The sequence below is a fragment of the Acanthaster planci genome, linkage group LG12, assembly GCF_054643075.1.
Source record: "Acanthaster planci isolate LZ-2023a linkage group LG12, COTS_SCS, whole genome shotgun sequence".
Taxonomy (NCBI): domain Eukaryota; kingdom Metazoa; phylum Echinodermata; class Asteroidea; order Valvatida; family Acanthasteridae; genus Acanthaster; species Acanthaster planci.
Window position 1 is genome coordinate 8,766,598 of NC_141788.1, and position 26,730 is coordinate 8,793,327.

Below are 26,730 nucleotides of genomic sequence, written 5' to 3' on the forward strand. Positions count from 1 at the left end.
GGAATCGATCGTCATCGTACATATGTACATGTGCGTGCAGCTAATTACGGGGAACTGCTAGCTGCATGCATTTTTGATCGGAGGTCCTGCAACGTGCATCAGCTGTGCTTGTGCCGGAGTTGGGATCGGATTGTCATTTTGGCCTAATTCAGGTAAACGTATAGTAGTCTTACTTTCGCAATTGTGGTAAAATCGGCATCCATGGAATTTGCAGGACACTTTGACTTAGCGAGTTTGTGTCGTAAGTTCACGCTGCAGGCGCATGCCTTGAAATGACATTATGATGAATAGGCCTAGCCATAGCGCAGGTCAGAAAGCCTGAAACTTGGTGCACGCATGGGACATGGCGTGCATGGAGCCCAAGTTTCGAAGTGGCAGCCTCACTACTAGGTCCAAATGTATTGGATAAATTATTAGGGCCTACATCAGATCAAGACAGATTGTTAGTGGTGGTGCATGGGCATGATGCCATGTCATGGTGATATGGCCTGGCTAACTTCGTGAACGTGGAGTACCACCACCAGTCTCAGGGATGAAGCATACACCTGAACATGCCTAAGGCTAAGGCAACCATGACAACCCTTCATCATGTTAATTTTTCAGGTGCTTACTTTTACAAAGTTTGGCTAAAATGTTGCATCCTGACTCCATTTTTCTCATCATATATCATCTCAATAAAAGTCAGTCATTACAGAAATGCTGGAAAGACACAAATTCTGGACTGAGAAACATTTAACGTCGATGTTGTTGGGAAATACGTAGAAAATTCTCATCACTCCCCATAGACTTTGTACACAACTGCTGAAGTGGAGTCAGGATGCAACATTTTCCCCAAAGTTTTAGTTTTAAAACAGGCTGTCTGCCCTACTTGTTTCTTATAATCATTTGTTAAATTTCTTACCAGTGGTAACATCTTTGACTGTATAGATGTATATGTAGCTCCCACACAATTTTACCATTCACCGTAAAAACCAATTAAGATATACATATAACGGGTTTGCCATTACCCAACGTATATTAATTCTTATTAATTAATATACGTTGGGTAATATTAATTCTTATTAATTAATATACGTTGGGTAATATTAATTCTTATTAATTAATATACGTTGGGTAAGGGCAAACCCGTTATATATAAATTAACATCTCCCCAACGCAAAAATATATCTTGAAAACCAATTAAGATGTCACAATACATGTTGGCGACAAAATTAAGGACAAGGCAACTGCACAATCACGGACGTTTAATTGTTTGTTGTGGTTTCAGTCCAACCTTACGTACCTTTGCAGGCTATTGCAGCTTGGGCGATCTCCACTTTCTCCACATCTGAGGTGTCTTACAAACAGTACATGTACATGCACATTGGCGCTGGTTTTATTTGTATCTTTTTGGGGAGGACATGCATGCAGGTCTGAAGAGAAATTGTGGCCTTTTTAGCCGATTCTGGCAGCTGGAGAGGGACAATTTTTCTAATATCATGAGATTGGGTCTGGAGTCTGAACTCTGGAAGCTCGAATGTACCATTGATGTACATGATGCTGTTACGCCCCAACTACCGGTATAGCATAAGTCCCAACTATAGTTGAGACAGTCCCAACTGTAGAGCTGCAGTTGGGCTGGCCCAACTATTGTTGACCAATGTCTGTGGGAAATGGCTCAACATTATCCAAGTCAATGTGTCTCACACTTGACACAATTCATCAAAAATGTGGCACTTAGCCCCATGACCAGTGGCATGACATTTGTAAACAAAATGACTTTGGCACATGCTGGGCACATCATGCACACAGGACCTTTCTCAGTAGTTGGGCCGGCCCAACTGTAGCACTCTAGTTGGGACGGGCCCAACTGTAGTTGGGACTGATGCTATAGTTGGGTCGTAACAATGCCACAATAGTGTGGCTCCTCTTGGAACCCATAGAAAAATGGCCCTTTTGCCACAGGGCTAGAGTGTACCAAAATATTTCATTACCTGCCCCAAAATCCTTCTTACCAGTTGGGTCATTCAATAATAGGGGTTCAATTTTTTTTGTGTCCTTGTACATATGATTTTGTAAGTTCAGAGCACATTCTCTAATTTCTGAGAGTGATGAATTAATGCAAATTACCTAACAAACAACACAGAAATAGTTTGAAATCAATTTCAGTGATATTTCCAAGTCAAATAACAAGGGCCACTAGTAGTAGGTGTAACAGGGATACAAAAATGCCACACTTTTGGACCCTGAATGTATAGAATGACTCAAGTGCCCTTTATTCTGTCGTAATCTTCTTGATATCGTACCAGTAGCGTAGCCTAATAACAGGCAAATACTTGATCAAATCTGTCTTGATTTCACAAAAACCTCTACAAGATCCTTCGGCTTTTAGCCACACATGTTGATGTACCGATACGCATAGAATTGATTGTCTATGGCTTGGAATACCAGGCTAGTGTACATGGGATATAGTCGTAGCCGCTTCTGGTGAGTGCACTTGCCAGAAGCCAGACAAGTCAGGCTCTTTATTGACAAAAATATGTATAGTTAGGATCAATGCAGTGAAATCAAATTCACTGAGTGATTTCACAGGACCCTGTATTTTCAGACTTAAAGTAAGAAGACCAGGTACCTATCGATGGACTCAGTATGAGATCTCATGATAAATGAACATGGAAACCTTAAAACACAAAAAGAAAAAAAAATTCACAAAAAGTAACCATAAGAGAGGGTGCCTTTTTATTTACATGTACTGTAGCTGTTCTTCCAATTTTCCTCCACTTACCATGTGTTCCTTGACAACTTCAAACTTTAAAAGCATTATTTTTCAGTAGCAAAATGAAAGTTACATGTACATGGACAGGTGTACACTCTGAAGGACAGGGATGTACATGTAAATGTACGGTGTACTTGCAGTGTGAGCACATACAGTGCCGTAAAATAGTAAAACGGCTAAACTTCTTGCAAAAAATCTGCTTTTAACCCTAACCCTCCAAGGGTACTTGGCTTGCAAGACCATTCCTCCATGGTCTAAGCATGCTGCCTGCCCATTGTAACAAGATCAATGGGTCAACTCTCCCCAAGGCCAAACAACCAGGAGTCTGTGATTACCAGTCACCAGAGTGGCATTGTCCAATGTTCCCATTGTCTCAAAATGACCAGTTTGTTGGGCTGCTGTTGATTGCCAAGCGCATCAAACTTTCACTGTAATGTGCTGCATCTGACAGGATTAGGGCTAAGTTGATTTTGCCCAGAATGCTACAATGCAGTAATTTGATGCGCTGTTCATGAAGATTTTTTGCATTTTAATTATGTTTTACCGGTATGTACCAGTTGTCCGGGGCTGTAATAAACTGTTACACTTTGTTTGTATCCGTTTAATCACGCAGAACTGAATTATGGTCATGATCTGGAAACAGGATTAGATTACTGTGTACAACATGCACCTAGACATACATGTAGGCTCACACTAAGCTTTGAAGGTCTTGTGTGCAGATAATTCCAGATGTGGCAGTCTGTCAACTTGACAAGTGTTGTAGCAGTGCATACATGTACATGTATGTCTTATACAAGTTGCATGTATAATTTGCACATTTACATGTATGTGCGTGCATAGGACTGGGTCCACTGTTCTGTTTTCCCACTTCATTGTACATGTACAGTATCAGGATGTGCCAGTAGACATGTAGATACATTAGGCGTCACTCATGTCAAGTGAAGGGCATACTCACGAGTGCATAACCTACTGCTCTTGGAACTCATCATGTCAGTTTGACAGTTCCTTATTAAAGCTTGTCTAGATCTTCGGTGGTGGAATTCATGTTAGTATAGCGTACAGTATGTGGACCATGTTGCACTTGGAAACGATCCAAGGGCAGAGGAATGTTTGACAGAGGACATTCCAGAGACTTTTGGGGAAAGCCAAGAAACTCTGCTTGTATGCATGTAGTTATCTTTCAACTTCAAGCAGGCGTGCTTTTGTTTTAGTTTGAAAATGGTCGAAGAGTAAAGGCTGGTTGGTACTGCAGGAGAAGGTGAGAGCGTAGCGAAACTAACGTCACAGAAGATTTACTGCCACATTTCGCTGGAGTTGAAATGTGGTCAACTTTGTGAATTCCCAGCATTACTATTTGATCTGACATCACAGATTTGCCTTTGTTTTTGCTTTTGTGCTAAGTACCGGTATGTATGAAGTGGCCTTCACATTGCATCATGCGGTAAAAAAAAAAAGGTTAACTTCAGGAAGAAATAAATTTACACAGCGACTAAAACATGAAAAGCGGGCTGGTCTACAAACGGCACGTTTCCCTTGAGAAATATTCCGTGAAGAAACAACAGATCGGGTCTGCAACATTTTTCATTGATTTATTTAGGTTCAAACATTGAATGACATTTGGAAGCTTTGTCCCGTAAAAATCGGACACAAAAAAGTTCACAGATGTTGGGACGAGCACAGTATGCATTGGAAAAAGGTCATTCCTAAGTACATGTAAGTCAAAGTACATGTACTATACATGTACATGTCTCACTAGTGTACATGTACATACATGCACATGTACATGCATTCGCCCAGTGGATTTTCTTCCAAAATACTGCATGGATGTGACATGCCCAACAAGATTGTATGATTTTTGTGGCATATTCATGAAAAGTAGTTAAGGGAGAATTAAATTGAATCGGCATAATGAAAAAGTTTATCAATCAAACAACAGGAAATACGGTATCTTTCCCATGAAATCAGATGTACCGGTACCCGTAAACCACTTTTATGTACGCGTAGGTCTTATGAGCGTGTGCATTAAATTTTTGTACTGTGACCAGTGCTGGAACAAAATTCTAGGGGAAACAAGTAGATTCATGCTGGAAATTTGCCGTTATTTGTTGTTTAAGATCCAGCTACTGGTTCATATACCGTGTAAACTGTAGAGATTTAAGTGATCTCGTTATTTTTCAACCATGCCCCGGGCACAAAATAGCAGCGAGTTCAAGATCATCCGGAGTATAACTGATTTTGGTTGGAAAAAAAAATAACCACAAACTATCAGACATGGGACCCAGTACATGTACAATGTACATGGTACCCGTACTTAATGGAACGTATTGGCCTACATGTACACGTTGTATGTACATGTAGTTGGTTGGAGCACTATTTCTGAGTCTCTATAAAAGTGGTCTTGAACAACATCAGTCAGATAGTCAACAGGGGGCAGAGTGTCAAGCACTGTACACATGTAATGTGTCATACCACCTGTCAAGTTGAAGTACAGTGGCACCTGTAATTAGGGGTACCTGTTGGAAATGTCACTGATGGTCATTTATCACACCGTTCATGCATGCATGAACACAAACAAACATGCAAGTGAATCCACCTGTAGTCTACAATGGGCCTGGCCACCAGCTGCATGCCAGGTTTTCACATATCATAAGAATGGGAATAGGGAGGTAGCAGGTCGCACAGTCTGTGCACACATGTAATACATGCACAGTGTACATGTACATTTACATGGTTTATCAGTCAGTGTAAACTGAGTGCAGGATTACAGGCCAACCTGCCCTGTACAGTGTTATTAGTGTTGAGAACAACCAATACAGGGTCCTATTTTGCAACCTGGCAACTGTACGGGTACAGTGGTACCACCATAGAGCTACAACCCAGCTCTATGGTACCACCAAGTACCAGTGTTTTGTTTTTTTTTCTTCCTTGGTGGTGATGTGGTAAGGCAGTTGTGCCCTGGAGGCTGTCAGTGTCATATATTGGCCTGTGTTGAACTTGCAGGTTATTTCGGTGCATGTACATGTACATGTACAGTACATGTACACTGTACATGTACAGTACCTGCAGTGTGTACTGTATGTACCCCAGTTGTAGGCACATGTTAAGGTACATGTACGTGTACCTTGTGGCCTGTTTCTTCCACAGATGTTACAATGCAGTGGCCATCCATGGTCACAGCATGGAGGAATAGACTTTGTTCACAGGGCTGGCCACATTGAATTTGAAAGCAAGGTTAAGTCTTCATTTTTGAATGTTGAAAGCAATCATATGAAATTTCATGACAAATTTGCACCTGTCTACTCTGATTAACCCTAACCCTCCTCAATCCTTCACCTGTTGGAGGACTGAGGAGTGTTAGGGTTAATAATTTCAAATTCATGTTTGAACACTTAGCAACTGTCGCCTGTGGTGTTTGGGTCCACGGTGTCCAACGTGCTGTGACCATGGATAGCCACTATCTGTGGAAGAAACGGGCCACAAGGTAACAAGGTACACCTGAGCCTCAGGGAGCGAATGGCACTCCAGGCTGTACAAAATCCATGGACCCCGTCACTGCCGGCAACAATTGTTTTGTATACCATGGTCATAGACTTCGCTAGAACGATCTTATGCAAGATAAATTAAAACACTTTGACAAATTAAAACAGGTTAACAGTAAATAAGATATTAAATTTCAAGGAAAATGATTGATTGTGATGTCCTATCATTGCCTCCGTTTTTTGGGGGGGTCAGGGATTTATAGCAAACTCATTTAACAGAGGAAACTGGGATTCATAAAGCACTTGGGGTTTTGTCGACGGGTTGAATGTCAAGAAATTGTTCGCACCAAATACTGTTGAAAAGTACTGACAAGATTGAAGAGCAGACAAGAAGAGACAATGGCATGAACATTTTACATAAACAGCCATGGCGGTTCGGATTGCAAAAACAGCGATCAGAGCATACTCGTGTTCCATGAGAATAGCTGGGAGCACGAACAGAAGTCTAATAACCCGGGGTGGGTTCCGTCATGGTCAGAGTGAAGAGAGTAGCACATGCAAACAGACACAGTGCTTCTATCTCCCCCACACAGAACACATCTCCTACAATAATTGGCGCGCGTTCTAGTACCATCGGGGCTATCCACCCTCGTACCCAAGATTACACAATACATTGTAATTACAATGCAGTCACGACACATCAACTCTGGGAAAGATCACTGTTACCCATCGTATTTTGCGGCTCTGCAACATCGCCAGGGCGTGCGACACGTGAATGATACATGCGCGCTTGTAGCACATCACGTGATTAGTTCGCGATCAATAAAAATTCACTATCTATGACCATGGTATAATAGAATTGTACCGGTACCTTGCCAGATTCCGAAAGATTATTGAAAGGGAGGCTTGGAATGTACAGAATTATAAAACAGTCTGGTGCCATCCTAATGGACAGTTTGCAATATATGAAACAAATTTGGGGAATAAGATCCAAAATGGCCTCCAGGCGAATACATGTAGGGTGAACACTCTTACATGTAGATCAATGCCTCCACTGAGGTGGGTTTGGTTAATTGAGCATGACAGGGCAAGGCTTTCCAGAATCTGGCAGATATTTCCCTGTCATCGTTTGTAAGGGAGACAAGGGGGACAAGGGAGACAAGGGAGGTGCTTGTCCCCTAGCTCCCCCCCCGCATGAAAATGATTTTGAAAATAAAAATGAGGAGGGGGAAGGGAGCTGAAGAAATGAAGAAAAAAAGATGAAAGGGGACGAAAATCGCTTTGCTTGAAAAAAAACCTCCAAACTGAACCGCCCCCACCGGTTTGGTAAATTGACAAACCGTGTACATGTCCTGCACATAGGTACATGTAACAATCATGATTGTACACGTGCGTGGCTGTTATTTTGCAGCATAGGCTAAGCTCTCTGTGCATTGGGAAGGCATGCACCTAAACATGTATGTAGGTTAGCAAGGCGTGTCTTCCAGGGTATGTGCACATGTCACTACACCTGTAGCTAGTTCACTGCATTTTGTCAGGACAGGGTCCAACTTTTTGGCCATTATGCAAACAAAGCAGTGAGTCCACTGAATTTATAACAGTAATGCAGTCAGACTACTTCTGTACTCATATACGTGTATGGGGCAAGCGTGGTATACCATATACATGTAGATGTTCACTATTGGGGCAAGCGTGGTATACCATATAGATGTTCACTATTGAGAAAGAAAAGTGGTTCTGAAGAGAGCTGGTAGCCCGAATTCCATTTTCAGGGGACAGGTTTCAAAAACTGAACCACTGTCTAAACGTTTCAATGTCGTTGCAACTTGTCAGCTCGAGGATAAGACAGGCAGATTCCAGAGACAAAGCTTCTGTGAGGCACATGCAAACCAGACATGAATAATCTCCTTCAAAGTTCAGACACTGGAATTCAAAACAGGAATTTCCTCATTGAAGCCAGGAAATTAATTTAAAATGGTGTGTTAAGAATTGAACATGGAATTTGTGTTCTGCCGGTACCATTTCCTTATGTGTATCCCAATGAGCGTGTCTTCAGATGGTGTATAGTAAGTGTACTGTGATACATGTACCGTGAACTGAGCTGGACCCCCGTATGTAAATGGAAACTTTCTGAGATTTCCCTGTTATAACTCTGTACGCTAGGCCAGCTCCAAATTCCGCATTATGCTCACGCATTTAGATGTTAGGAAATTTCTTTGGCTATCCTACCAAGTCAGAAGAGGCCACATCTGCTCCCTTGGCATAAACGAATGCAAAGAGTGTCTGAGAACGGTCAGCGGTACTAGTCATAAAAATGAATATCGGACTTCGTAAACTCCCTGTCTCCCGTCCCCCGGAGTTGGGTATGAAATAAATTGACTACGAGAAAATTGTTGCCACCCCAGAACGATACATTAAGTGGAATTTTTTTTTGGGGGGGGGAGGGGATCATTAACAGTTAACTTGGGAAGGGAATACATACAAGTATTCATTAGAAAAAAAATTGGACAGCTCCAAGAACATGAACAGAATTTTCTGCTGTACTGGCCTTATCTTTGGAGTGTTGTTGATGGTGTTTATCTTGAACAGCTTGAGGTACAAGGGTCACTGACTGATCACACTACCTACAGGTCTTCACATATTAGCTCCAGGATTTTGCTGGGTCTCGGGCCGTGCAAATCTGCTTCATCCCCAAAACCAGGTAAGAACACGAACAGTTTTGAGCTCCCATTGACTCAATAGTTGAAGTCTGAGGAAAGTTTTTTGAAGTCCCCAGCATGAGGAGAGATGTTTTTTTTTTTGAAGCATCATAAAAACTTTAAAGGAAAATGGTTGCCGTTTAGTTCGTTTGAAGTTACCGGTAGTTGAGAATTACAAGTGCGTCTGTGGTACATGTGCGTGTGTGATGAGTAGGACTGTTGTCCAAAGGTCAAACATTGATAGGTTGGTGGAAGGATCCACCCCCTGCATGAAGGTAACACTGAGTTTTGCACTGCTCTCTGTACAGATATATATGACAAGGTGAAACAACAGCAATTTGAACCTACGTGTACTGGTCCTAACAACTTATCAACCATTTCTTTTTATTTTCAAGGTGTACATGTAGGTTTACGTGTTCTTGCATGCTTTTCCTGAAAAATGTTTGAAGTGGGAAGGATACAGTACCATACTTAATTTACATAGTACATTACATGTATATATGTATGTGACCGATTGTCTTGCTGAAATTTACAAGTACAGTTGCTTGGTACATGCACATCAGACTTAGGTAGTGGTACATCTTTGTACAAGGTGCTCGTATAGATTTTAAGATGGGCTTCAGGGAAGAAATCAATGACCTTTTTCTTGTACGTGTAGCTGACAACACGATGTACTGGTGAATACTTGGAAGGTATCGATCATTCTTTGCCCGTCAAGCTACTTGCAGATTGATGTACCATTAATCACACATTTGGTCTTGATCATAACCATGCACACAGTTTGTTATTTAAAGACAGCACAACTTAGTCAGAAACCGACTTGCATGGAGTCCCGCATTTATTAGATGCATTTAGTGGTACCAGTACAAATAAATATGTTTGAAATCAGCATTTACCCAAGGCACAGTGCACATGTATGTACACAGTGAAATCCTGTTTGCTCTCAGTCCGATCAGTAACTGGTCAGACAGGTACATTTGTACATGTACATCTGGGAACACCTGTCTTGATCATTTAACTTCAAGCTGGAGGTCAGGTTCCTGGAATGTTGTGTCGCCCATTAGAGTGATATTTCCCGAGCGGAAAGCGATTCAAAGTTTGGCTTGTTTTTGGAAAAAGTTTGAATCCTTTGAAAAAGGGGACAGGTTTCAATGCCGAGCATGACAGTTCAATAAGTCAAATATTGGTACAGGTTTCGTTCTTGTGTGCACATTGCTGGGATGTGTTAGGACCCATGCATTTTCACCCTTGCAGGATGTACATGCACATGTGTAGTGTATTTGAACCGTGACACTGTAAATGCACATCTACCATTGTCAGTGGCAGTGATTTTCATGCACCACGTACGTGTACTGGAAAATGTGGAAAGGAAGGAAATTGGGCCCAATTAAATCAGAAGGGTCATGTGTATGTCAGTCATCAGACAGTCTCTCCACAGGTAGCAGTGTGTATCCACACAGATAATATAAGTAGGCTACATCATGTGAGAGTGCATCACATTCACCAATGTACTGTACAGTGTCTTCACAGTGCATTCTTCCAGGCAGCAGATTTGATTTCTTGCTCGCTGATTCTTCTTACCACTGCTTGCATCCAGAAACGAATCACCTAGCTCCCTCTCTGTTTCCAACCCACGTGACAGGTCCCTTTGTAATGAGCCAGTGAGATTTCAGCAGTCAGCATGTCGGCCAACAAGAAGAGAGGTGAGTTGGTTAAGTTGAGTGGGAAAAACTTGAGGGGAATCGTTAGCGGGGTAGTGCTCAGATTTCGCGATGCAGGAGAGAGGCCGGTTAAGAGTGGTGACTTACAATGCCATCGTCGCTGGATCAGATTCCAGGGTGGAGGTCATGCGGGAAAACGTGTGAACAGGTGAAGTCTAAACAAGATGGATTGAGAGTTCAATGCCAGCGTAAGACAAAGGCAATAGCACCTGTAGTCTCTGGCCAGAATTGGCAAAGAGGGCCTCTGGCATTTACAGACCAAAACTAAAGGCATGTCATTTGCAACAGACAAGTTAAATACCGTTAGTGCAGAAGTCTTAACCACTCGACCAGCGAGCTTGCCAGGGTCGGCTGGCCGGTCCGAGTCAGGTGAAGCAGCGGGTACCGTGAACTATTTTCAAGATGTACCTTGTTTTAAGCAGCTTACTATGTAATTACTGGGTATGCATACTGTTGATATTTTTTCTGCTACTATAAAAGTTCTTTTTTTCCACTAACAGAAGACAGGGAGCAAAGATTTAAACATTTCGGGGAGAACTTCCGTGCCAAGCTGATTGGCATCGACCCCGTGGAAGATGCCAGGGGCGATAACATGTGCCTGGCATCCATGGCAAAACTCAAGGTGAGGCTTGCTTCTCCGTTCACTAGAAACACTGTCAACATCAGGATCAGGGAACTCATTAAAATGAGTGGAAATGAGTACTGAGTCACAAACCTAGCAAAATTCTCAGATACTGAGTGTGAGTCCTCAGTTGCAGTCTCCACTTATGAGCCTACATGTATATGTAGAGTCGAAGTCATCCCCTCCCTGGAGTACTGACTACACAACCTTGACCTGAGCAGCAGATAAGCTTGTGTCAGAATTTTAGTACGGAAGTCCATTGGTGAAAAAAAAAATTGTATTTAATAACATTGCATTATTAGGGGAATGACAATGTTGTGTTAAGCTATCATTTCCTTTGAGTATAAAAAGGCTACAATTTACATGTACATGTATGACAGGAAGCAGAGTAACGGGAGCCAGTCGCATTTTTCTGAATGTTATCATTTTTTTCTTGTCCTTCAACAACCAAAGTATTTTCTTGATTTGAGTGAGTATTCAGGGTTTGTTTTGAGTGAAACAAAAGAAAAGTTCTCATGCTTACTGGAAAATTGTTATACCCTTATGCAGTCAAAAATGAATGGAACGAGATGTCCCTGCTAGTTTTGACATTCAAATGGACGTCGATTTCTATTTCAAAACTGAAGTACTTATACTCTATCTGCATTCTAGTCATGGCCTGCCTGGTCTGTTTAACGCCGTGCTTTGTGCCATGCACCGTCAATGCCGATGTTTTGTAATCTTTTCAGGCTCTGGTGAAAGCTTCTGGAGAACACAAACAACAGATTATCATCAATGTCTCGTTAGAAGGCATCAAAATCATCGACCTCAAGACGCTGGTGAGACCAACAAAACAAACCATGATTTGCACTTACAAGTGAAACTTTCCCTGAGGGGAAACACGCCGGGCACACACTTTTGTTATTGGGCATGGTGAAAACAAAGTAAGCTTATTTGAAGAGATTGAGTCGACTTTAACCCTAACCCCCTAGACTCTTGCACTAGGGAGCATACTGAACCCTACAAACTTCAACAGGTACCGTACATGTACTTGTCTGTGTACTTGTTAGCAGGTCACTGTACCAAACTTGATAAATACCAACAAAGTGACTCCAGTTGGAGTCGGAGTGATATGGTATGGATGGGTCTGTGCAGTATAGGATGACTTGCACTGCAACAGTATGGAACCTGACAAAATCAAGCATAGTCCAACACTCGGTAGAGCAAACCAGACACTGCACAATGACCCTTGTGTGTTTTGACTCGCACAAAGTCCAACACCATCACCCTGGACCTATGATACCAAGTCCAACAGAATTCAACAAGAAGTTAATCGGGTACGATACCAAACCTGTTAAAACCTAGCAAATTCTGCAGTAGGAGTTTGATGGACACTGGGCAGTTACGATTAACTTAAGCATTGCTGTAACTCCCAGCTGCTAAGCTGAGTTGTATTCAGCTAAACCAAAATATTGTCTATATTTGGGAAATCATTCTCATGATCACATTTGTCCACATCGTGATCTGTTTTAACTGTTGAGAGTTACCATTGATATCATCAAATTAGTTTTGTCATCGTTTTTGTCGGCACCTTTTCTTCAGAATCATTGTCACCACCTTTGTTTTTGTCTCAGATATGTACCTGCTCGGTTTATGACATGCAGGTGCACCATCCTTTAAATCCATCTCCCACACCGACCATTTATCAGCGTCCAGTTTACACAATCTCCTCTTGATTACAGTGTGTAGGTGCTTGCTCATTGCAAATTTGGTAAATATTTCTCGGACAGACCAACCTCCACACGCACGAGGTCATCAAGATCTCCTTCATCTCCAGAGATCCCAGCGACAAACGGGCATTCGGTTACGTCTTCGGCGAAGCTGGAAACCACAAATTCTTTGCAATCAAAACACAGAATCAGGTAACTATTTAAGCATGTCACCCCTGCATAGCAGCATTCCTGAGATGAAATCGTTCTGACTTTTTTTTTTAAATCGCTCTTACTCGTAAATGCTTGACTGTTAATGGGCTCGATATCAGTTCCGATGAATCAACAATGTTGGGGTATTTTGGCTTTGAGGTGAACTGCACAGAATCAAAAGTGAGTGAATTCCACATGCAGCAAAAACCAAATTTATTGACTATGTATGATCCATTTGATAAAATAATATTCTTAAATACTTGAATTGAATGCTGTTTGGAAAGTACTGTACCTGTTAACTTGGTCTGTTGAGCCTTACCTCAGTGGGGGTGTGGCCTCTGAAAAACGGACTACCCCTCCGTGCTAGGTCAGTTAAAAGCAGCCAATATCAATGGAGTTACAATACTTTAATAACTTAGCTCTGCCAGTGATGACCCGGAACTCCCAAAAATCCAGAACAGTGCTGTTGAGTCTGCATTTTAAAAATGAGATGCACATACGGAGTGATTGGTGTTTTAATTTTGTAATAAAACAAAGGGTTTTTAAAAAGTGTACATAATTCCCTTTAGAAACCCAGAAAACCAGTGCAAAATATTTCAGTTTTAGTTGTGGGACAGAAACCATGGAACTACAGAATGCGCTGGGCCTGAAGTCTTGTTCCATGTCCCGGCCCATAAGATTTGTATGTGGACAATAACGATTTGAAGATTGTAGAAATAAGCACTCCTTCATCGACCTGACTCTGAAATGTAAGCGATCGTGACTCATGGGCTCCATGTGATATTTAACATCCGTGAAACATTCACTGTGTTGCAGGCTGACGAGCTGGTGTTGGCTCTGAAGGACTTGTTTGAGATTGTGCTGGCCAATAAACAGAAGGAAGTGGCTGAGCAGAAGAAACGGATGGAGGAGACCACGGTGTACCTGCAACCCAGCTACGACAACCCCTTGGGGTCCCCGACCTCCAAGACACCTGCTGAGAATGTCTACTCTGTAAGTTCTGCGTGCCGTTAACGTCCAATATCTTAACCGAGAGACAAAGGCAAAAGAGGCGTATTTGCCCAGTGATGTGATGGCTGGGTAGTTGTATCCTCCAACTGTGGTGTTGCCAAGAATTGGCAGGAAACAAGTTCTTACCCAGAATTCGGTACAAATTTGAGGCTATTTGTCATTTGTAATAAAAATAATAATGGAACAGTTCTTGTGAAGTGCATAATACAATAAAGTCGCTGTGCGCTGAAAGTCATTATTCCTGTAAAGACTTCTTCTGATGGACTGGCATCTGTAATGTAGAGCTTTACAATCATTAACGGATTTTCACTTAACTCTAGGACAAGCTAATATACATTGCAACTCACAGCATAATTCTCCTCCAGCTAAACACTAATTACTGGTCACATACATGTACCCCATGCTTGTTGTTTTGATGACTTTTGTAGGAGTCCCCGGTCGCAAAACCCGCTGAGCCAGCCCAGGACAACCTATTCAGCCTGGAGAGCCAAGTCAGCAACCTTCAAATGGTATGTATGCAACTCAGTGTGCACGTTTCGGAGTACAGGTGATGGACTGGTTCTTCAAACAGAAACAGTCCAGGGTCCCTGACGCCTCAAAAACTTACTTTCATGGAAAGGTTTTCGTCCAGAAATATCTGGAAATTATCCAGCTACATATGATACTTAACAATTTGGGGCAGTCATTAAAAGACGAATGCTAGTGTGCTTTTTTGTGGTGGTCGGTAATTTGCCCGGTTCCGCAAACATTTGCCGGTTCCACAAACTGCGCAATCGGTAGGTGTTGTTTTCTGATGCAGGACGTACGCCACACGCACACTGAAAGCGTGCATTGTAACGTAATTTAAAACCTGTTTGCAGAACTGGTAAAATCCTGCAGGCACTTTTGTTTTGAAAAAATCACCACGATGATCGTTTAAAAGAGCGACAAACACGATATCACATAGAATGCACACGCCCTTCTGTTGTGAACTGCGATCAGCGAAAAAGGATCGTCACCGATCTTCTTAATTAACAGCGGCAGTTCTGTAAGCAAAATTGTTTCTCTGCAAGATCTTCACAAGTAAACTATTTCAAAGAAGTATGAATCAAGTTCCCGGCAATTTTGTCTTTTTGAAAATGAAGCCCGTTTTTTCTGAGTTGCGTAACTGGCTATATTGCGGAACTAGACAATCAACTGTAATGAACATGGCAGTCCTCTAACAAGGACTGTAGAAGACGCTGAAAGTCGGCTTGTTCGTGAGACCCTGATGACCTCACTCAGCATTTTAGTGTCTACCAGTCTCCACAGAGACCATTGGAGGAGGCTGATCTAATCTCCGCGGAAAGTCCTCTCTGTAAAAGAGAGGACTGAGAAATTCCTCTGGTGTAAAATTTGTAAAAAAAGGCTTTTGCAGGAAAATGTCTTAATGTACATGTACTGTACCATCTCAAGCACTGTAGCACTTGGCTGAGAACATGAACTGGATTGTTAGAATTGAAGGGGGGGGTTGATATTGGACCCAGTCTACCGGTATTCACTTGGCAGGAATCAGTACCCAGGAGACCTGACTCCGTCCCTAACATCTCATCTGGCGGTAATGTAACAGTTACACCATGGTAGTGATGACACATGTACAGATTGTCCAGACAGTTAACATGCATGTTGTGTATGACTCAGAATGTGAAAGCAGGTTGGGGGAACTTTGAGTGTGTACCCCACTGGTTTGTTAGAGGTACATGTATCCCCCTCCCCAGAACTTTGATACTTGATACTGAACCAAAATGGTGGTTATCTAGTGAGTTTGTTTTAGATACAGGGGTGGTTTCAAGTTACACTCAAGGTCTTTTCAAGGACTTATAAGGTCCAGAAATCCAGCAAACATGAATGGTTCATCAGAGAATACTCACTACACACATGTATCAATTGGTATTACATCATTTGATCTGTACCAGTTCAAAGTAAGTACACTGTAAAGGAGGTTGGCTCATTATGGGACACAGATTGCTACTGGTGGCGAATTTTTCCCCTACCCAAGTAACCAGCAAATGTACATGTGGCAACATTCTGAAAACCCCATCATCACGTTGCTTGGCGTGAATGATACCTTTATCATACAATATCATTTTCAAGGACTTTCAAGGGCTTATGATGACTTTCGAGGACTGTATGAGCCCTCATTCCAGGGATCTAACTTTAGTGTTCCAATGTTACTATCAATGTCCTCAATAATAAGATGCCGTGTTGCTGCGAGGGAGTAGAGAAGTAGTACAGAAACATAGCAGAGTGCAGAAAATTGTGAGACAAATACTTAGCTCTACATTTGTTATTCTTGAAAGAAACCGGTTCTGAGGGTGAATGGTTGAGGAACAGCTGGTCCCGATGAAATAGGTAAAAGCATGTTCATATATACATGTTCATGTACATATGAATATGTACAGTGGACAAGTTGGCATTTGGAAACCCTTGACTTTTGTTTTCTGTTCAAACGATTCCTCTCATTACATTGAAATCTGGCTCTTGCTAATTTTCAGTCTATTTTGTTACACTGTAGACTGTATTCGTGGCATCCCCAATTTCGGTCGTATTCCTGAACGTACAGTATAAATCTGAAACCCTTGATGGAATGGTACCAAGTGATTTTGGGGTCGGAATGAAATCGTAGAATATAGTTGGGTTCTTTGAATTTAACGTTTTCAAATAAATACACTACGTTGGGGAATACGACTGAAATTGAGGACGGCGCAAATACGGTCAATTGTAGAGGAAATCTTGTATATCTTCTTACAGGAAGACTGATATTTGCCTCCCCCCCAAACCGCAGCAGGTTTATGGTATCAATCTTGATATTAAAAAAAAAGATGGGCTTAGGAGTATTACAAACTGTGTGTTTACTCTGAAAGAGTGTATCCCTACAGACTGCATTTATTCCAGTGAAGCTGTCTGTTTGATAAAACATAGTAATTAGATCTTCAGAACACTACAAAACAGGTCTGTTTGATAAAACATAATAATTACATCTTCAGAACACTACGAAACAGGTGGATCAGACAGGGTGAAACCTCTGATTGCCCTGTAATTTGTCTGGTAACCGAACCAGTCCTTATCACTGATCCCGTCATGTCCAGCTGGTAATGGCTTTGGGCCCAGTGGGCTTTGCCTTGTTAGACAGGCATGATGTCTTAGCTTGAGGAAAGCTCCCCAACAACGAGTGACTAATCGGCCAGGATATTAAGTGGTTCCTGTTCATACTGGCTGCAGTCAGCACTGTCTGCTCAATATTCAAAATTTTCAACCAAAACTGCCTGATAAAAAGTTCTATATTTGCTGCATTTAAAGTCCTGAATCACCTGGTGTTGGCTTTGGCTCTTTAGACTGTGTAGTCCAGCGAGGCATTAGTTTGGCCATCACTGAAGCAGTATATCTTAAAACACATTTGCAAGGATAGCGGATAAAGTGTTGCCTTGATTTTTGACACAGAAACACAAAGTTCACACAGTTCCATAATTCTGATGTAATTTGCTTGAAACACAACTCCCCTTAGTCCTGTGAACCCGGTTGCACTAGTGAATCAGATCAAATCCAACATGTCGACAGTGCTGCGTCGGAAGCGGTTGGATTCCGCCATTGCGCGGCCAAAGGGGGTCCGCTTCTCCCAAGAAATTGAGTACTTCCCCCCCTACAGCGGCGAGAGGGGGGAGGATGCCACAGCCGACGATCTCCAGGGGGATTGGGAGCGCCAGATGCGAGAGGAGGGATTTGAGGACAACCTGGCCTGGATTCGTCATCTCTTGGAAACTCACGAGAAGTTTTGTGCTCAGGTGGCGTGTGTGAGTGAAGGCAGGGCCACGGTTGGTGCTCCTGATGCAGACCTGGAAACTTATGTGGCTTGTGTAAAGCACTTTTGAGATCATAATGTAGCAGTGACAGGTGCCACTATGATCAAATCTGATTGGTGTTTATAATTTCTTAATCTCGGGAATGCTGAATGGTTTGTTAGTAGTGTATGATCGGCAAAGTGCACTGATTTAGTGTAATGTGGGTTTAACTTGACATGTTTTGCCTTTTCACAGGAACATGTTGTTCATGTGTGTAGGTACATGTGATACGAGGCATGCATGTACATGTATGCATCTTTCAACTCTACATACAGGTACACTTATTAAATCAATTAAGTGACCAGAACGTAGCTCGTTACATGTAGGAAGCCTACATGTATGTGGGAATGTAATAAAAATCTGCCAAGTGCTGGTGGTGTATGCTGTTTATCTAAAGTTGATTGGGCATGAGACGGCCTCATTGTGAGCCACAGTTCTGAATTAGTGTTGGCAGCAAATGCTCGTAATGTCAAATTGGTGTGACCACAGTAGCCTGGTAAGAGGCTCTGTGGCCAGGGGATGATGTTCAGTTGTAGTCACTCTCTGGAAATCCGTACATTGTGGTCAGAGTTTATTTTGTTTCAGTTCAGACACAACTCAGAGGAGATTTTTACAGTTACCTTCTCCCAGTTAAGTTGCAGCAAATTGCTGGTTTTTTTTCCAGTGGATTACAACTGCTTATTTCTGTTCTTATTTTCTTGTCCAGGGTATCACGGCAATGGAGCAGCTAGACCTCAATGCTGCCGAACCAGACCCCTTCAGCCCTAATGCAGCAACGCCGGTCACTCCCACGAATGACCCTTTTGCACCTGCGCCGTCAGGCCCTCCCCAGCAGCCTCCACCCCCACTTCGTCCCCCGCAGGCAGCCCCACGGGCGGCCCCGAGACTGGCACCACCTGTTGCAGCTGCAGTGGAAACACCTGCCGCAGCCCCAGCTCCTGTAGCCGCACCAGCACCAGCAGCGACTGAACCATCTGGAGATCTGTTTGGCGAAGCACCGGTAATGTGCTGTATTCATTCACACAACAATGACATTTGCCATGAGCCTCAGTGGGTTCTCACTGGGCTCCCTGCTGAATGCACACTGAGTGCAATGAAGCTAAAATTAGAACCCAGGTGAACAAATGCTACATAGCTGAAATGGGAACCCTGTTAAATGCAACAAAAGACCACACACCTGAAAATGGGAACCCTGCTGAATGCAACAGAATGCAACACATCTGAAAACAGAAACCCTGATTTATGCAACACACTTGAAGTGGAAACCCTGCTTAATGCAACACAGCTGTAGTGAGAGCCCTGCTGAATGCATCAAAATGCAACACAACTGATTAACCGTGTTAAATGCAACAGAATGGTACGAAGTGCACTTGATAAACACCAGCCTTGGCTCTATCAAGTTACTTGATGCACTGTGCCACCCTTTGTTCACTACCACTGCAAATGCAACAACTTTCACCCCAGGGCTGTTGTGTTACATCTGCATGTAGCAGAGATGGAATTAAAGAGGTGCAGTAAATTGTCAAAGAGATCATTTGTACTGGCGTCACTTACTGGTCGTGAACATTTTAATCCACCATCTCTGATATCATGCTCTGTCTGAAAGACAGCTTTATCTATGGCTATGGCTGTGGCTAGCCTATGATGGCAAAACTGAGTGGTAAAAATAAGGGCAAAAACAGGCCCAGAAAATACAACCTGACATCAAAGACGGTGGACCAAGAAAAAGATCTGTCTGTGGAATCATGACTAGTTACCTAGTTTATGTATATACACGTACCTACATTATGTCAAATGTTCAACATTTCTGAAAATCTTGGTTTTCAACAGTACATCTTTGTCTATTTACTCTGTGTCTGTCTTTCAGGCACCTGTTGTCACGGAGCAATCCAAACCCTCAGATGACCTCTTTAAGGAGTTTAAAGACACCTTCAGTGCTCCCCCACAGCCTGCTGCTGCATCCACGAACCCATTTGGTGGCGGAGGCATGGGTGGTGGCTTCGGCATGACCCAGCCTGCCATGGGCGGGTTCCAGCAGCAGCCAGCATTTGGCCAGATGCCCATGGGAATGGGCCAGCAGCCCATAGGAATGGGCCAGCAGCCCATGGGAATGGGCCAGCAGCCCATGGGAATGGGCCAACAGCCCATAGGTATGGGTATGGGCATGGCTCCCATGGGAATGCAACAGCAGCAGCAGCCGCAGCAGGACCTTTTTGGCGGGACCACACAGAGCTCGTCCAACTCCTTTGATGCCTTCACCTTGCAGCCGCAGCAGGTCCATCCAAAGCCAGTGGAGAAAAACGGGGGGCCGGCCAAAAAGCCGGACCCATTTGGAGATATCGCAGTCCTGGGTTCAGCTCCCACCGATGCCAAAGATCCCAAAAAGAAGGACCCATTTGCTGGCTTTAAAATGGCCAAGCCAGGTGAAGTGAAAGTGCCGGAATTCAGCCAGTCTGGAAACACCGCTGCCAGTAATGGAGCAGCCTCGGGTAATGCCCCTTCACTATCCCTTGATTTGGCAAAATCACATGACATCTCTGAGGAATTTAGCCTCCCTTCACCACAGGGTCCACCTCCGCCATTGCCCACGAACATCTTAAGCCAAGGTGTTGGTATCAGTTTGAATCTGGACGATGTTGGGGACATTCCCCCACCTCCTCCAAGGAGGTCTAGGAGCAGTGTGCCTTCTGAAGGTTCACCGCTTCCTGTTCCTCTGCGCACTAATCTTCAATCCCCTGTGTCCCCAAGTTCATCCACAGACTCACATGAATCCGAAAGTGCATTAAGGACTACACTTGATACCACTAACACCAGCTTAACGATCCCCTCGCTAACCAGAAATCCTTCCTCATCACCCTCAAACTTGGCTTCCCTTGCCAACGACGGCAGGAATGTGCATGGCAGTGGTGACGGCTTGGCAAACGCAGCGTCAGACCTCAACTCAACTCATTCAAATAGCATGGGAAACCTTTCCTCACTGGGTCATGGGTTGAGTTCTCCCACGGAACAGGGCAAGCTGCAGGCATCCCAGCCCAGCCCTATATCACTACCTGACTCCAACTCATTAACAATTTCACTGCCAACAGACTTTATGCTATCTAGTAGACAGTCACCGCTTCCATCTCACCAATCATCATCATTGTCAGTTCCATCCCAAACCACCAGCAGCAAGCCCACAGACTCAACTAGGCTATCTCCACTCTCGGCCTCTATCGGTTCTCAGGATGTGCTTTCAAGCTCAGCACCGGTGTCGGACTCATTTTTCAACCATCGTTATGCCCATGCTTCCATGACCTCTTCTGCCTCCAACCCCTTGCTGAGCAAAATCACCGTGCCAATCCTGCCTGTTACTGACGACCCTTTTGCGGATGACCCATTCTTGCGTGGCTCTCCAACTGTCAAGAAGGTCTTCGTACTGCCGCAAAAGTTTGATCCTCATGCTATTGTCACGTCAGTCCCGGCATGCACTGGGGGCGCTTTCACATCAGCATCCTTTTCATCAACTTCATTCTCATCACCCTCACAACAAACAAATGCCACCACCACTAATTCAGTAAATGACTCAAATGGTAGTAACGGTGTTTCTGGTGTGTGGGCAGATCCATTTTCAATCGGAGGAAGCGGAGGACAGAGTGCTCCTAAAGCTGCCAGTGGACAACCCTTATTTGACGACTCCCCATTCGGTGCCTTTGATTTCAGCAACCCTGATAAAAACTGAGATGTGAGTACGTTGTATTTATCAACAAGTCTTCCAAACCTAGATCCAGAAACCTTTTTTGCATACCTCCATTTGGCATTGCTTAGGAATATTTAAACCAGAGGAAACAAACTTTAGAACCAACTTCTGATAGTTGCTTCAACATTTGTTCTCCTATCTTTTACAGGATAGGCGCAGAATCTTTTAGCATCTGAATCATGCCCAGCGCCGGCTTGTAGAGGATCAATTATGTATGTAACACACTTTGTGTACATTGTAACAGTCATTCAATATAAAGGATGTGTATAAGAAATTTGGAGTTGGAAGGTGACACTCATAACCCAGTTATCAGATGAACTGTTTTTGCAATTACGAGATGGCGTGTTTGGGAGGCAAGATTTGGTCTTGTCAAGGTCAGGTGTAAACTTTGTACGCACAGTACATGTCAGTCGAGTTTGAGGTGCAGTAACTGAACGTGACTTGCCGATTTCTGGTGCAACAGACAAAATGACCAGTATTCCTTTTATTAGATTTTATCCCTGTGTGCTGCCGTGAGATTTACATGTATGTCGTTCAGTAATAGCCAGGTACTTCTACATTCTAGCTGGCTGGTAAGTTGGGAGTATCAAGTACCGGTACATCAATCAGGAGAGGTTCAGTGCCAAAATTATTTTTCTTTGGGTTGCATGTGATGTGTACATTTGGGTCTGGTGTCAAAGAAATCAGTTGAGAAGCTCTCAGAAAATGGTGAGAACATTTTCAGCAGTAAGTTTCAAACTTAAAAACTTTCAATGATCACAGCAAAATCTGAAACAGTAAATCATACAATATGGTGCTTAGATTCTTAGTGAAATGCAAAAAGAAATTATGGCTCACTAACAAAGAATTTTGTTGATAATGAAATTAAGGATTAGCAGTCAACTGATTTGACAGTCTGTGCTGTGCCATGGGATGCAATTTCACTTTTTCAATTACACAGGTTTTTATCCTATTGAAGTTGTATCTTTTGAGAGAAAGATTTCACAATGCATTAGCAAAGCAGATTTCTCAAACTTGTTTTCCTTTAGAACGCTCGCAAACCTAGTGTGACACTTGCATACATTTAGTGTACTTCAAGTCAGGTGCAAATCTTAGGGTCTTAAAGTGTAGGGATGTTTCTCATATGAACACAAATTTATTTGGTGTGCAACTCTTACTGCCTTGATTATCTGAACTTCAAACTTCAGTGTAACTTAAATGATGTACATGTATATCCAATACTTAATCCAGTCTGACCACTATGCACCCTGGATTCCTCATGGAATAGAGTGGAAGATGAGATGATTCTTTAGTTTTGGAGGCTGATGGTTTTAAACTTCCAGGTTTTCTGCTTGGCATTCATTTTTACACACTCCACTTCTTGAATTAACATTACCCACAACAGGCATCTGAAACTTTTTGTGTACATACCATTGCCTTGTACTGCTATTTTTGCTACGCCAAATTGCAGCTTAACGTTTGTAAATTCCAAGTCGCCCCACCTTTGTTGTACCGTCTCAACTAAAGATGTTGTTTGTAATACTACTCGGTATATTTTATTAATTTTATTTTTACTGCCCCTTCCTTTTCCGTCAACTACTCGTGCATTTTTCTTTGTAATTCATGAATTATAATGTAGATGTAGATGGTTACTTTCCCTTTTAGTGCATTGTTCCAAATTATATCAGTTTTAATGCTTTTATTTTAGGGGGGGTTTTCCAAGATAATTGATCTTGTTTTACAATTGCACTGGCAGTCTTGGTCTTTAAATCACACAAAAAGTTTTATTCGTTGGTAGTTTTTTATACACCTCTAACTCAATGATTCTCACAGTAGTGCACTTACACATATTTGTGTCCTACAGTTGGGGTGACCACGCACGAATTGAGCAGTAGTTACTGTGGTGACCCAAAACACGGAGACACACTCTAGGTCCCTCAGTCTTGTCCAAGTTTTCCTAAGAGAGAAAACTTGTTGCCAGTCGGCACACCATCACATGCACTGGTGTCGATAAAAAGGCATCTCCAGTTACCGATTCTGAAGTGGTCACCGTGAGAGACATTCTTCTGTAGTTCTCAAGATGTTGATTAAAAGGTGACCTACTCTGAATAATGACCATGCCAAACTTCAAACCTTACAAGGTTTCGTGTTACACTCATGACTCCCACTGTCACATACACTACTGTTTTACCTGTTGGTATTTGACAGGCAGAGAATACACCCATAAGCATCAGCAATCTTTTTTTTTGTGGGATGGCTTGTGTTGTGACATTTTCTTGTGTTACAAGAAGCCAAGATCTGTTATAATGCAAGAAAGGTATAATCTGTGACACCTCACCCACAGATTCAGTATCCTGATTGGCCGACAGCAAGGCACATGGGATTCACTAGTTGAGCTTTCTTTTTTTCAAGATGTATTTGAGCTATCTTGTTGTGCACAGCCAAAAGAACAATACCAGTCGCAACCAAAGTACTTTACCTGGAGCCAGTGGCATAACTAGGGGCTATTACGTCCTGGGGCACCTGGGGGACCCCCCTCGGTGTACAGGTACACATAACCAGGGGCATTGCACAATGTATTTAAATGCATACTTGCGTTCACGTGGGAGAGGTGCTGACTGCTTTATCTCGTGGTGTTGCAAAACTAAGCCTCCTAGAGAGATCAATGGAGTACATTTATTCCATTTCTCGCCTTGGGAAAACAGAATTCTCCATGGATCACTGGGGAAGGCTAGGTTTACTACACCTCTCAAAGCAGTCAGTGTAGTCGTATATTAGATCAAAAATGAACAGATTCATGCGTCATCTGAATGTACCTAAATGCTACTGGTACATCATTGAAAGACATTTGTCATATACATGTAAGCTGAAAGGTCCTCTTTTGATGCCGTTTTGTTTTATTTAAGAACAATATGTTAAATTCATCCCAAACTTCATGCTTAATTTTATTTAACCATTAATTTTTACATTATCTTAAATATATCGAAATCTATTACCAGACTTTGCTTGGCTATTTACAAGATTGTAATCAATGCTCTAGTGTGTTCTATTCTTGATATAGTATACTCAGTACTTCTGCCAGTTTAATTTTTTTTAAAGTAAATGTATGAATCCTCCGGGGGGGGGTCAGCTGTATCAATCAGTGTCCTTACATGCTTTAAGCTTTTAAATGTTGCAAAGTAAACTCGGCCTTGTAGATTCGCAAGATGCATGTTATTGCTCGAGAAACTGTGCAAGACAAGGGAGCTGATGCTTGCTGCTGCAGTTGAGTAGGATGCCGTTTTATTGTGTGTCCCACAGTACACACTCAAATCCTTCATAAAGGCACTGTTGAGATTTTGAGACAGGCTGTGCGTGGTAGGGAAAACTCCTTTTTGCATGCGTTGTGGAACAAAAGCACTGGCTTGCAAGATGGTAGCATGCAAACACTCGATATCACAGGAATAATGATTGTTCAGGAGTGAAGTGGAAGGAATAATTTTATGAAGTAAGAAATGGAATGCTTCACTCGGTTATTATTTCTATTTCGTGAGTGTTAATGGTTCATTTTTGTTTTTATACAACTGAATCATCAATTAATCCATGCATCACTGGCATGACGGGTTTAGATATCTTTCATAGTTCTGCCAAAGGTCAACTATGCAGCGGGTTGATAGACAGCTGATTCCGTTTTCCAGTTGAATGAAACGCTTGTGAGTTGGGACAAATGATTGATAGACAGGTGATCAATGACCTGCCAACTTGTATGTTGTTTTCTTCGCTCACAATAATTTTCAAGTTTGCCAGTTTGACAGATAAAAGTATTTCTATTGGATTTGCTGACATTGAAGTGTCAATCTTCCATCAGCTTCACTCGTGTAATTTCAGGTACAACCTGATTTGTATGCACATAGGATTCTAGTACACAGATCATGCGGGTACTTTCTTGTCCGCAGCAATAGATGTAGTTGGCCAAATTTCCTGTCCAAATGTTCTCCTAGTGCTGCATTCTCAAGTTGGAAGTAAAATTCCCACCAGCTCTGTCACATTACGCAGTAATTACCTATAGCAGTCAGTTTTTGGTTCTTCAACATTTTAAGAGCAAATTGGCATTGACTTTTGCTCATATTTCAATTTATTTTTCCGTGTATCAAAACAGAAAAATTGATTTTCTAAGTATTTGGTATTTTTTGAGAAATTTGTTACATGTATTTTTCAGATCAGTTTGATTTATTAATGTCAGTTTTAATTGGGGAACATTTGGAATAATCCAAAAGATTCATAAAGAAATGCTTTCCACATCTGTGTACTGCCTTAAATATTTCTGTCACCAATAATATTTGCAATAACATTTATTATTGTAATCTTAAATCCTATTGCAACTTTGTAGATTCAATAGTTTTCTAAAAAAAAGTCACCATTTTTATTCCTAAAACAAAACAATTATTGAACATTTCTTTTATTTTATCATAATGTTATTGCCAAAATGGAACTTAAATGCATGACAGGTTTGTTTCTAAATGATGTAAGATGAAAACTAAAATAGAAAATATTTCATATGTTACCTTCTTATAATATGCAAAATCTATTTTCAAAGAATTGGTTAAAAATGAAATAAAACATGATTTAAAATGGACTTCGGAGTAATGCATGGAGTTAATTTTACACGTAAGTGCATCTTGTCTTTGCTTTGTTTCAGCTCTCACCACAGGACTTAATTAGTGAAGTGGTTTTTACTTAAGGTGGTCTATTACTCTAGGTCACCGTGAAGCTTTGGTGAAGAACGAAGACAGAATTGGAAAGTCACTATGCATACATTTATTCTTGAAGCTTGTCAGACCAAACTCTTTGCAAAGAGGGCCCACTTATCAAGCAAAAATAACGTAGGCCTAACGCATGAAAAAAAGACTTACAGGAAGGTAGCCCTGTTAAATTATCGCTATAGGCCTACCTGAGGTGTATTCTGGCAGTCATAACCAAACATTAGTTCT

The 26,730-nt window shown here is 42.2% G+C and overlaps 2 protein-coding genes across 6 annotated transcripts in view; one reads left to right on the top strand and one right to left on the bottom strand.

Moving 5' to 3' along the window:
- On the top strand, window positions 1-26,375 carry LOC110985217 (uncharacterized). 2 transcript variants are annotated; one of them, XM_087144517.1, is made up of 11 exons: window positions 1-152; window positions 8,824-8,935; window positions 10,531-10,636; window positions 11,155-11,276; window positions 12,005-12,094; window positions 13,046-13,177; window positions 13,994-14,170; window positions 14,617-14,697; window positions 18,752-19,045; window positions 19,913-21,766; window positions 21,930-26,375. In XM_087144517.1, the coding sequence occupies exons 3-10, from the start codon at window positions 10,615-10,617 to the stop codon at window positions 21,761-21,763; spliced, it is 2,769 nt and encodes a 922-aa protein (XP_087000643.1). In that variant the 5' UTR covers window positions 1-152; window positions 8,824-8,935; window positions 10,531-10,614; the 3' UTR covers window positions 21,764-21,766; window positions 21,930-26,375. The 2 variants fall into 2 exon arrangements, with proteins under 2 accessions (XP_087000643.1, XP_022101764.2); XM_022246072.2 differs by having other exon boundaries at window positions 10,576-10,636.
- trappc13 (trafficking protein particle complex 13) overlaps window positions 1-26,730 on the bottom strand; it is a 55,380-nt gene that overhangs the window by 28,081 nt on the left and 569 nt on the right. The gene's annotated exons all lie outside the window — the stretch shown is intronic.

Bases quoted from the DNA above. Each gene is read 5' to 3' on its own strand.
- LOC110985217 (XM_087144517.1), top strand. From the start codon at position 10,615: ATGTCGGCCAACAAGAAGAGAG. The intron at 12,095-13,045 runs GTGAGACCAACA...TTTCTCGGACAG, and splicing joins TCATCGACCTCAAGACGCTG to ACCAACCTCCACACGCACGA. The intron at 14,171-14,616 runs GTAAGTTCTGCG...TGACTTTTGTAG, and splicing joins CTGCTGAGAATGTCTACTCT to GAGTCCCCGGTCGCAAAACC.